General features: G+C 32.9%; 1 protein-coding gene across 1 annotated transcript in view; it reads right to left on the bottom strand.

Annotated features, from left to right (window-relative positions):
* KYNU (kynureninase) overlaps nt 1–12251 on the bottom strand; it is a 106345-nt gene that overhangs the window by 55789 nt on the left and 38305 nt on the right. The window contains exons 5-7 of the mRNA XM_053669623.1: nt 5447–5508; nt 3252–3323; nt 1989–2063 (exon numbers count right to left, since the gene is read on the bottom strand). Coding sequence (XP_053525598.1) covers nt 1989–2063; nt 3252–3323; nt 5447–5508 — 209 coding nt within the window. The remainder of the gene's footprint in view (nt 1–1988; nt 2064–3251; nt 3324–5446; nt 5509–12251) is intronic.

Raw genomic sequence — 12251 nt, 5'->3', positions numbered from 1 at the left:
AATTGAGATCTTCTATTAACTGAAGCATGAAATCTCCTCCACAACAATCTAAAGATCAAAACTCAAATATGAAGAAAAATATCAATAAAACAATTATTAAGGCTATTTTTCTTCATATCTCCCTAGGTAAAATTAGTGATTGGTTACTCAGTGAAAATTGTGAATGAATTTAGATTTGGCCTTACAAACAACAGGAACAAGAAGAAATCAGCTACATAGGAAGTATCAACTTGTTATCACAACAATTTGTATCTATTTATAAAGTGTTAAGGACTCTTCTCCAGGACTGAATCTCACATGACTGGGAGGTCAAAGCATTATTAATTGTATAAATATCTGAGGAAAATTTGTTATTCTATTAATAAGTTTTCCTTCAGTTATGTTTAATTTTTGGTAATTCTTGCTGCTTGCTAATTACTGCATCTCATATCAGACATAAATTATGTATATCGCAAACATAATACACACCCTAAGTTCTACTAAAACCTTAGAACTTGTTCACAGAATGGAATCTATGAAAACAATATTGATATGAAATCTCTAAGTTGTTAAGTGATGCATACTTTATTTACAAAAAAGAATTATTTCAGTAATTCTGACAAAATCTAAGTAAAAGTAATAATGCAGTAATATAGAACTTGTTTTCTTAAAAGACTCTAATTGTTGTGTCCATCATAATTTCAAAATGAGTAGGGAAACAATATAATAATATGTGTTATTTATTTTAAGACAGTATTAAGCAAGCAAATATATTTATAAAATATAGAATATGGCAGCCATTTTCAACTGGTGTGCTGAGAAAATTTTCAAAACATGCAATACTCAACTATTTAGCCATGAATGCTGACCTTTTTTCCTTGAGGCTGTTAAATAAAAAAATGACAATAGTCAACACAATAGCCACCCAAGGAGATAGAATCAACATTATACCTATTTTTGTCAGATTGGCAAAAATATAACATATTTTAGTGTGCCACAGACTTTTAGTAATCAGTTTATGTGTGCCATGGAGGAAAGTGGTCGAAAATTCCTGGGATATGGTCCTCTTTTGTGTTGACTTGCTCTAATCTACTGATGCCCCAAAGTGCCCCCAAGATTATGACTGCCCAGTGAGGCTTCACAACACTTGTCATTTTTAAAATTAAGACGTGACATATTGGTGGCTATGTTCATTTTTGTTTGACATAAGCTATTTATATGTGACCAATGAAAACATGTCCTCTCACAGGTGTGGGAACTTTCTGTTTCATTCATTTACTGCATATTGACAAATAAAATGCCTGTATTCATGTAAACTGAGCAATATTTTAGATCTTGAACCCATGCTCAAATTTTTTAGGTATTTCCTTTGTTACCTGTTTAGATATGGAGGAATCCCAGAGAGATAAAGTAACTTTCCTAAGGTCCCTTACCCAGTAAGTTGGTGGGTATGAAATTTCTCAGGGGTACATTAGCCACTTACAAAGACCAACCTTTTTTCTACTATATGAATTCCTTCCTGCACCTTAGTCTGAGCTCCGAAGAAAACATTTGATCCTTATATTAAGAAGAGATAAAAGACTGGCATCATTCAGCAGTTCCAAAACATTATCACTAGTTTTTAATGTTATTTTCATCTGTAGACAATGACATTTGAAATTAAAATTTTTCAGTAAAACATCATGTTTGTAATATGACTAGCCTTTGAAAAATTATATATATATATAATTTTTATATAATTATATATATATCTGAGTTACTTCTTATATAATTTTTATATAATTATATATATATAATATATATATAACTTCTGAGTTAATTTTTATATAATTATATATATATCTGAGTTACTTCTCCATTTTTAGCAAAATGATTTGTTATACAAATATAGGTTCTTTATACTTCCTTGAAAGTTCCATTGAAATAAAGAAGATAATAAATTGAAGAATAAATTTTAAAAATCAATTTTAAATAGAGGCATGATGAATATTTATTTGTTTCTCATATACCTCTCTCGGCTTTATCATCCGCATGCTTTCCTCAATGCTGAGTCCGTGAAGTTGCAGCTGGGATTCAACAGCATACTGGAAAACAAGGATAGTTTATTGAATCAAGTCCAATATATACAACTACTTTGAAATAAACTCTGAAAATACATAATGAAATAACAATAAAAGTGTATTGTTATATTAAATCCAAGGTCAAGGTTAAAAATGATAACCATAACACATTAGAGAAGACCTGCTTAATTAATGGACACGTTGAGGAATCTGAACATTCCTCAAAACACTAAATTATAGAGATACATGAAAACACAGGAGTGATCTAGGCTTTATGAGGTTACAAGAAATTTTTTAATAGGATATAAAATCACTTATGAAAGGCAAAACCAGAATTTATAAAATAACCAAAGTGAGAACTGTCAACTCACTAGTCTAGAACAGAGCATACAGAAATGGCTTACCCAAGAAAGAGCAAGCTAGTAAAAGGAAAGAACATCAACATTTCTCTCCCTTGAGAGTACAAGATGTGAATGGGTTGCAATTACAGTGACCTTGAATTTTTTCAAGATATTGAGGGATTTTTTTTTACTATAGTAATAACTATTAACATGGACACATTTAAAAGACTTAAAATTACAAGATATATGCTAGCACAGTTTAACAGTGAAAATATAAAGACAAGAGTTTCTTTGACATTAAAATAGAAATGTGCAATATACTTTTATCTGTGTCTGTGTATGGAATGATCAGATCTCTTAATTGAATAGCTGATAAAGTGGCATATTTTTTTTAGTGAACTATATGAGATATTTTTAATACCTAATAAGTAATTTTTCAATATTTATGCTAGAATGCTATAAAAATGAACAGATAAGAGTTTATATTACCATTTGTAATATAAATACTAAAGGGTTAAGCGCTGGCTTATGTATCAGTTTGGTTTTATATAAAATAAAAAAGTAGCATGAATTAACAAAGCTTTTCTAACTGCACGAGACTTAGATCAGCAGTTTGTTCAATGTTGTTAGAAAACACTAACAAATCAATGTCCTGGTTCAATTCTTACCTTCCTTAGCACATGCTTTACTTGAACAAAAGAAATAAAGATATAATCTATTTTTTTAAAAATGCATAAATTAGAACATTTGGCAGATCTTTTATTCTAAGGTTACTTGGAAAAAACTAGACAATAAACATTCAAGTCAGGCAAGTGATACACTCTTCTAGAAAGAATAGGTAGAATACAAATATAATTTGAAGAATCCTTACATGGTCTGAAGGGAAGGCTTTGGCTTCTAGAAGAATTTTATACCGTTTTGGTGTAGGCTTAAAAAATGATAACTGCAATAAAATGGATTTATTGAGAAAAGCATTAATGCACAATTATACATTTATTTATAACTATATACCATTTTCTAATGTCCAGCATTTTAAATGCATTAATTATACATCTAGGTATCTGTTGAGCATATTTTCCAATTAGCCTCATTTCTAATGAATTATAAAAAGAAAAAATACTGGCTCATTTTATTTATTGATGTAGAAGCAAATTTAGGAGAAAATGTGAATCTCAAAATACAAACCCTTAAAGCTATTTCAATTTCAATTAAAAATTATCTTCCCAATGCATTCATTGGTAATTTCTCTATTGTGAGACTGAGATCTCATGGTCTATGCATGTCTTATTTATGTTGACTTACCTTCCACTGCAGATTTGGTTTCTAGTGCAGAATATTTTCACTGCTTTATTATTTTATGAAATTTTATTTTAGGTCTAACTAAAAAGTACCTAAGCCCTAATATAAAACATTGCACATTTCTAGAGGCAGCAGGGAGAAATGGCTCGTTTGTGCAATGGGGCCCTTTTATTTCTCCCCTCAGCTCCCAGCGGAGAATGACAGTAACAGCAACGGAGATGATCACTGCGGTGATTCGGCGCCGATCACTGGTCTGAGTGCTAAAGCAATTTCCACATGGCGTTACATTTCACACTTGTGCATACCCACAAGGGAGGTACTATTTCTCTCATTTTTAGAAAGAATAATATTAGGATTTAAAAATGCCAAAAAACTTGTCCAAATTCAATCAGGCACTAAGTAACTTAGGTGGGAGTCAGACCCAGAGGTGTCTGAACTTAAAACTATGCTTTTTACCTCGATACTTAACACACTCGATAAGTATGTTTCTTTAGTCATATTAGTAATCATTTCTCCATTTTACTAAAATGAAATATTAATATCTTCATTGTGCATCTTGGTCATGTAGACATGTTAACAAAAACTTAAAAAGAAATTTCAAAACATCAAGCAATTACTGTAGATGTTATACTTCAAATCCAGAATATACTGAGTTGGCCGAAAAGTCTGTCTGTTTTGTTTCATAAAGTACAAGACACATTTTTCATTTTCACCAATAACTTTATTGATTTGGGTATTTTGAGTGTGTCTACTATCTCCTGCAGGGTATAGTGTTGATTGTTCTCAATTAATGTCTCATTTTGGTTGCCATCAACTTCAATTGGCCTACCCCACCATGGAGCATCGTCCAGTAAGAAATCTCCAGCACAGAATCTCACAAACCACTTTTGACATTTTCGGTTTCTCACAGCACCTTCTCCGCATCTTTTGCTGCATTTAAGTTGTGTTTTTGCCTTTCTTCAAATGATAAAGAATAATATGGCAAAAATATTGCATACTTTCTTCCATCTTCAGTATTAAAATGGCCATACAAAAATTCACCAATCTTGACAAGTTTTTTCTTTAATGCACACTGGTATGACAGCTGTCATAATGTCACAATAAAACCTAACAAAATTGTTTTAAATGAAGTTAAAGACAACTAAGTGCTATTACAACCATCTTTGAGAAAAAGAAACTTGGAAACTTTTTGGCAAACCCAATATTTGACATTTATTAAATACTTATAGTATAAGAAGCACCTTAAGCATGGTAACTCATTTCAGTTAATAGGTCCCTTTTCTCCAATTTAATCTTATTTTCAAATCTATTTCAAATCTATTTTTAATCTATTTCTTTTTAAATCTATTTTTTAAATCTATTTCAAAAAATTAATCTACTGATCCATACTGATCCATAATCCTCCCCTTCTAAATTCCAGCATATTGAAAAACTACCTCTCTATAAAGTTCGGTGTTTGCTAGCATTTGTACATCATTAGTTTGCATGCTTGCAAGCAGGGGTTTTTTTTGTACCCACTGTGACTCTTATTCCTTACATTCGGAGATAAGAGTTGTTCATTATTCTAAGGCTCTTTGCAAGTGTCAACTCTCCCATGAGTATGAAGAAGCCATTTTGTCACGGGCTAGCATTTCCTGCTAAAAATGAAAATAACCTCACGACTTATTTTTAAGGAAGTAAACCACCAGATGCTCATGAATTAAAGATAGAAATATGTCAGATTCTGTAAAGAATGTATACTAAACATTGGCAGGAAAGGGAACTTACCAGTAGAAGATGCAAATTAACAGTCAAACCATTCATTAGGACTATTTCTTTTTCATTGGCTCCTGCAAAGTAAATATGTCACAATTAAAATGTTTCTATTAGTGCTAAAGATACTCGAGAAAATAAAGCAGGAAGGTTTCACTCTTTCCTCGTGAATGTTTTTAGGGATAAGAGCACATTTGATGTGCCATCACAAAGAAATGGAAGTTTTCCCACTTGACTCATTTTATGAAACAATATCTGGACTTAATGCACACAGCCAGCTAAAAAATATGTTTTATTTTTATATAATAAATAATAACAGCAAAATAATGAAGCCTTTGTTTTTTCCTGTAAACTAGAAATGATTTACTCTATTATCAGCTAGTTGGTCAAATTCCCCCAGAGCACATTTTTGTGGTAAGTGTATGTCCAAAAGTAATTGTAAATGAGCCCTGGCTGGTGTAGCTCAGTGGATTGAGCACAGGCTCTCAACCAAAGGGTCACTGGTTTGATTCCCAGTCAGGGCACATGCCTGGGTTGCAGGCCAGGTCCCCAGTGGGGGCCATGTGAGAAGCAACCACAGACTAATGTTGCTCTCCCTCTCTCCTTCCCTTCCCCTCTCTCTATAAATAAATAAATAAAATATTTAAAGAAAAAAATTGTAAATGAAATAAAGTCCAATCACATTTTTAAGCTTATTATTTTAAATATCAAATTAAAATACACCTTTCATAAAAGAAGGCTACTACACCAAATATAATTCACTTTTATTCCAGAGAGCTAAGTGATAGGTTAGAAGACAAAAGAGATAGCAAGTAAAAATACAAATATCTAAATAGCCCTGGGGCTTATTTATACACACTGATATAAGATAATTAACATAGATAAGTATTGTCTGATGGAAAAAAACAAGCAAAATTAAGATATCCACTACACAATCATGTCTTATTCAATTTCTATTACTGAGGGTTTTGGTGGTAGAAACAGACCTAGAGTACATACTGGACAATAAAGTCAGAGCCTATTAAAAACAATAATAATACTTTTTCTATTTTTAGTTCTCATGTTGTCTCTTAAAGCCAATTAGACCTGTGCAATGGAATAATGCCTCTTTACCATCATTGGGAAAAATAGGGTATGAGCTTTAATATTTGTAAAGCTGAACTAAATATTAGAAAAAATGTATAATACAAGTCTTTTATTCTGCATGCAAAGAGATGCTTCTACTAGAGTCATTGTAATAGAAGAGACAGTAATTGGAATAATTATTCTAAATAAAAGATACATTACAGGATTAGTCTACTTGAGGGGAGGCCACTAGAAATAATTGTACAACTTATGCATTTAAATTTCAACATATCCATTTAGGAAGGAAGCTGTGTCTTCACACAGAAACAACAAACACAGAGCCAAAAAAAAACACCGCTTGTTGGACTTGGCAAATGGATTTCCCCATTCGAAATGCAGGGTTTGATATGCAAGGTGGGTGTATGCCTGGTCATTGTGAGATGTACAGTGTCTGAAGTCAAGGGGCAGTAGAAACAATCTGATTCTACATTCCAAGGACTAAGTTAAATTTCTTAAACATACTTCATAGATATGGATATGATGTGCTTATGATGTATACATGGCATGTATTTCCTATCAAATGACAATCTTTTTGAAACCTGGTAAAAGAAATAATGCCAGCTCTATGACGTTTGTTTCTCTGCATGACGGTATAAATTTTTGCTATTATTTGCACAACAAAGCATTATCTAAGATCTGTAATCTGATATTATCCTTAACTCCCTGTTAGTTATTTACACAGTTATTTACAATGGTTTCTGAAAACCATTTATTGCAATAAAATATCAGGGAGAGTCGAAGGAAAAGTAAAGAGACAATGAATTAATAGAAAAGAAAGCATTGAAAGAGTAAGGAGAAGAAAACACACACCAAAAAAATCACAAAATGAAACTAAAGAAATAGAAGAGTCAGGATGGGGTAGGGGAGAATTTCTATAGAAGCTCAGACATTCCATTTTTGCTTAATTCCAATTTTGATTACAATGATTATAAATTCCTGGAAAACTTTAGTCCTCCATACAATGCAGCACTCATCTGAGGTCACCTATATTTTTTTCTTGCATGAAAATGAGGTGAGCCAGATGTACTGAGCTGAATTAATCCAGACACACACTTGGCATTGTGCTCTCCTCCCCTCAGAAACTAACACCGAATCAATTCTTTGTAAAGAATCCCTCAGTGACTAGAATAATTTGTCTGCCCAAACACATGAAAATAAAAATTCAACCAGGTGCTTCTCAAAATGCTGTCCTCATGTGCTACTGAAATTTGTGAAGAACAAGGTCAGCCTGACACACATACACACACACATATGTACACCTGAGCATGGTGTTATGACTACAGCTTCAGAACACTAACAGAAATGTTCATTCCAAATATAAGCCAAAGGCGCTGACGAATAAAATTTTCTTGACATCAAATGGCCAAAAATGATTTTTAGTGCATTTTAAATAGAAAAGTGACAGAATGGACACATCTTTTCCAGTTCAAGTTGTATTTCTGAAACCATCATTGCTTTTCTAATATATTTAAATATTGTCAGTATTCCCTAAGAAAATAAACCTTTAAAATAAAACCTAAAACTCTTTCAAGTTGCTTCTCTTTCTCTTCTTTTTTTAAAGATCTTTTAAAAATTAATGTTGCATCATCAACAAGTATTGAAGAAAATTTTTTTAAAAAGCTTCCCAGCCCTGGCTGGTGTAGCTCAGTGGATTGAGTGCGGGCCTGCAAACCAGACAATGGTGGTTCGATTCTCAGTCAGGGCACATGCTTGGGTTGCAGGCCAGTTCCCAGTGCGGGACACATAAGAGGCAACCTATATTGATGTTTCTCTCCCTCTCTCCTCTCTTCCCCTCTAAAGATAAATAAATAAATAAATCTTTAAAAAAGCTTCCCCAAAGCTTATCAGGCCCTGAAAGTGTCTTCACTTTGAAGATCATCCTATAATTCACTGCAGTATGTGTTAAGATTTGAATCACTTCATTTGAGATGGGTGTGAACCACATCTCTCATCCGGAAAGTGAATTCCTACTTGTTTATTTATTGAGCTTATATATATACAAGCAATACTTTCTTCTTTCTTTGCCTGGCAAGCTAAAGTTTTTTGAGCCCATACTATGAGCCAACACTTTTAAATATGTGACATGTATTATCTCATATAGTCTTCATAGTAAACTGATGAGGTTATCTACTTAGATTTTTCATATTTTATCAACGAATAGAATGATGTCCAAAGAGATGAACTAACTTTCCCAAAATGTCACAAGAAGAAGACAAATAATTAGCCTCTCATAGAAAAAAATGTAATTAAAGTCTTTGTTCACAATTACACAAAAGTTGCCTATTCCCTGTACATCAAATATAGGAAGCCACATAATTCACCGGCTTTCTCCTGCATCTTTCTAATTGTAATGTATTTTCAGGTATTTTGAAAAGTGAACATGACAGGGTGCCCAGCTGCTTAACATTTGGTAACAGGGCTCATGATGGGTCTTGCAATTTCCATATCCTTTTCTGTTTATTTTATGAAGCAGATGCAAATATTATTGTGGATGTAAAGTTTGTGGCTGGGAGAAGTTTGAGAACTCTCCACTTTATCTTTCAAGCAGCAAATTCCTTTAGCTTCTCAAGGTGGCTAGTGCATGGCTGAGCATTCAGACTCCTTGGAGAGCCTTCAGGAATGACTGCTTCTCTGAGGGTCAATTTCAATTTCATAAAGCAAATTTATGTTCACATTACAACAATATTATAAGCTGGTATTTTTATGTACCCATGGAGAAGTAGGCTTAGTAATGGTACTAATAATATTCTTCAGCAATTCTATCTCTAGTATCTTGATAATATGATATTAATTATAACAGAAAATTATTACATGTTTTGAAGAATCATTGGCTCTATATAAAATGTTTCCTTAATACATATTCTTCTCATCTGAAATTGATAGTTTTCTATGTCTATGCATAAATACTATTTATTCATTGTCTCTTCTTCATTTCTATCTACTCTATCAATTTGTACAGCATAATAATTTTTATTATCCTCCTGTTACTTCTTTTTGAAATATTTTATGATGAAATAAAGGCTGTGGTTTTAAGAACCTGGAGGAGTCAGTCAATCACAGACCAAAATGCAGAACTCGTCTATTTGCCTAGCAAGCAGCAAAAGCAAATTTGGTTTCTGCTGACTTTTACTGTACTTACCACACCGTCATTTTAAGTATTTTGTGATTGTTAACCAATTCTGCTCTCAAAGAGGATTCCAGGATTCTAGTATTACAATGTGAAAAAATGATAAAAGTAGTTATAGAGTACAATATATGCAACTAAAAACAAATGAGTAGCTATTAAATGTTTTTGCTATTTTAAAGTTGACCAATCTTTTTCAGAACTTTCTAGCAACTGAGACAGAAAAGGAAGTTGCATGGGATTTGCAACAAACAAGATAAATATATGCCAACACCTTCTAAAGGATGTGTTTCTACTAAACCAAAGTGAAATCTTTCATTTTTTCCACGTGATTGAAGAACCATTTCTCTGACTAGTACATACAATTTTAAGAGTAAAGGAATTTGGGCCTAATAGCTACTCAAATTAAAAGAAAATACCAAGCTTTTAAAATATTGCTCATAATAAACTTTTGCAGATGCTGTCAACTGGTATATTTCAGATCAAAAACAAAAAATAAATAAACAATAAAATAATAATTAAAATAAAGATTACCTTCATTTACTGGCAATATTTCAAAGGAAATATGACAGAAACACAGATAATTAAGATAATTTTGTCCCATACATGTTATATAACTTTGTATGGTATTTCCAAGACTAGCAGAACACCCTAAGGCTTGAGTTCATAAATATGCTTTAAAAAATTAAATAACTTCAGTCTCTTTACCATTCTAAACAAATATGAATTTTCTTTCATTTTTCTTAGAAATTATAATGATTACTGGTTTGAAGTTTTAGGGATTATTGTGACATATATTTATTTACTAGGCAACAAAATACATGCATATTTACTAAGCAGCAAAAGAGCTCTATACTTTTTAAAAATATTTTCTTTACTTATCTTTAGAGTGGAAGAGAAGGAGAGAGGGAGAGAAATATCAAGGTATGGTTGCCTTTTGTGTGTCCCCTGCTGAAAACTGGCCTGCAACCCAGGCATGTGCCGTGACTGGGAATCAAACTGTGATCCTCTGGGTCTCAGGCCTGCGCCCAATCCACTGAGCTACACCAGCCACGGCAAGAGCTATATACTTTTAAATGGTCAAAGGAGATCTTCTTGCAGGGTTTATTGGCTTTATAAATAAATCCCAGTAAATAATATTGGCTGACCACTTCCCTGGACTGGATGTAAACATCCTAACTCCTCTTTAGAGAATGATAAATATTGAGCACAAAGTAACAGGATCAGAATAGAATTTATATTCTGAAAGCAAACCTAGAGGGAGAAAAAAGAGCCACAGCTAAGGAAAACATATTCTCAGGTCAAATTAGTGGAGGAGCTATTTTAGGCTTTTTTGTTTATATGTTAGACATTTGAATGAATATAAGTGGCTTCTAAAAAGTGAACACAGATGAAAGCATTATTAAACAAATGCTTACTATGTCTTTAGACACAATTCAGGGTTGTTCAGGGGGTGAGTTCCTCCATTAGAATATGCACTCCTTTTACTAATGCCCACAGCCTGAACAAGTGCTGCGTTTTTAAGAACCTGGCTGGTCTGGCAGAAAATGCTTGGTTTTTGCCTAAAATACTCAGAACCAGGCTGACAAAAAAGTATGGCTTTGTCAAAAGAATAGCTGTGTTAAAATTCCAGGAGGCTTCACGGGACAGTCCTGGACTCAGGCCCTGCACACGGCCCCCCATCCTGCCCTTCCAGACTCTCCACTGCTCCTTTCTTCAGCAATGGCAATGTTTCTGGTTTGTAATGATCTCAGTTTAATTCTTTAAAGGTACTATATGTTTGTTAACTAAATTTTTGTACCACTCCTCTGTGTTTGGAATAGAAGGAAGAGTTTTCAGTTTGTACTTCATTGATTATCGTAAACTAGAAGTCAACATGCTGATCTTGTAATATAAAACAGGTAGAAATGTGCAGAGTATAAAGATTACTTAAAAAATAACTACTTGGAAGTAGACCTTGCAACCATTCTATGAAGTTTTTTATTTTTTAAATATTTTGAATTGGTAACATTAATATGTTTCATAAACTAAAGACAGATTATCCTTAAAATTCTGGTAATTTGGGCTATTTTAAATATGAGTATACTCTTTTTTCTGCATGTGGTAGAATTTGATATAAGGTGATTCTAGGGGGCCATGGTACTGGGGAAAATATGTCAGAATCTTTGGTTGTCCAAGTGTCACAGAGAAGACTTTTTCAGTGAGATCACAGAAGGTGGCATCTATAAGCCAGAAAGAGAGGCCAAGCCAGAACACAACCTTTGTTCTTGGACTTCTTGCCTCCTTCCAGCACTGTGAGAAAACTTTTTGTTGCTTAAGCCACCCAGCTCTCCTCACTCTAATTCCATTTTTTTCACCAGTTCAAGTTGATTTTGTCTTCTGATTACTGGCCAAGATACAATTGGGGTAAAATAAAGATATTTTTATACTTGCCTATAAGGAAAGAGTTTTGAAAAAGCCTTTTGAAAGTCAAGATTCTCCTATTTCCTCCATATATTTCCAAATAACACCATTCCAATTGCTTAAATATTATTTTTCATTTGTTTAAAACCCTAAATATCATATAATATT

This window comes from Artibeus jamaicensis, unplaced genomic scaffold (genome assembly GCF_021234435.1).
Source record: "Artibeus jamaicensis isolate MK-2021 breed Jamaican fruit bat unplaced genomic scaffold, CSHL_Jam_final contig_1621, whole genome shotgun sequence".
NCBI classification, from domain to species: Eukaryota; Metazoa; Chordata; class Mammalia; order Chiroptera; family Phyllostomidae; genus Artibeus; species Artibeus jamaicensis.
Note: the sequence above shows the minus strand (reverse complement) of the source record. Positions and strands in the feature narration are given on the sequence as shown.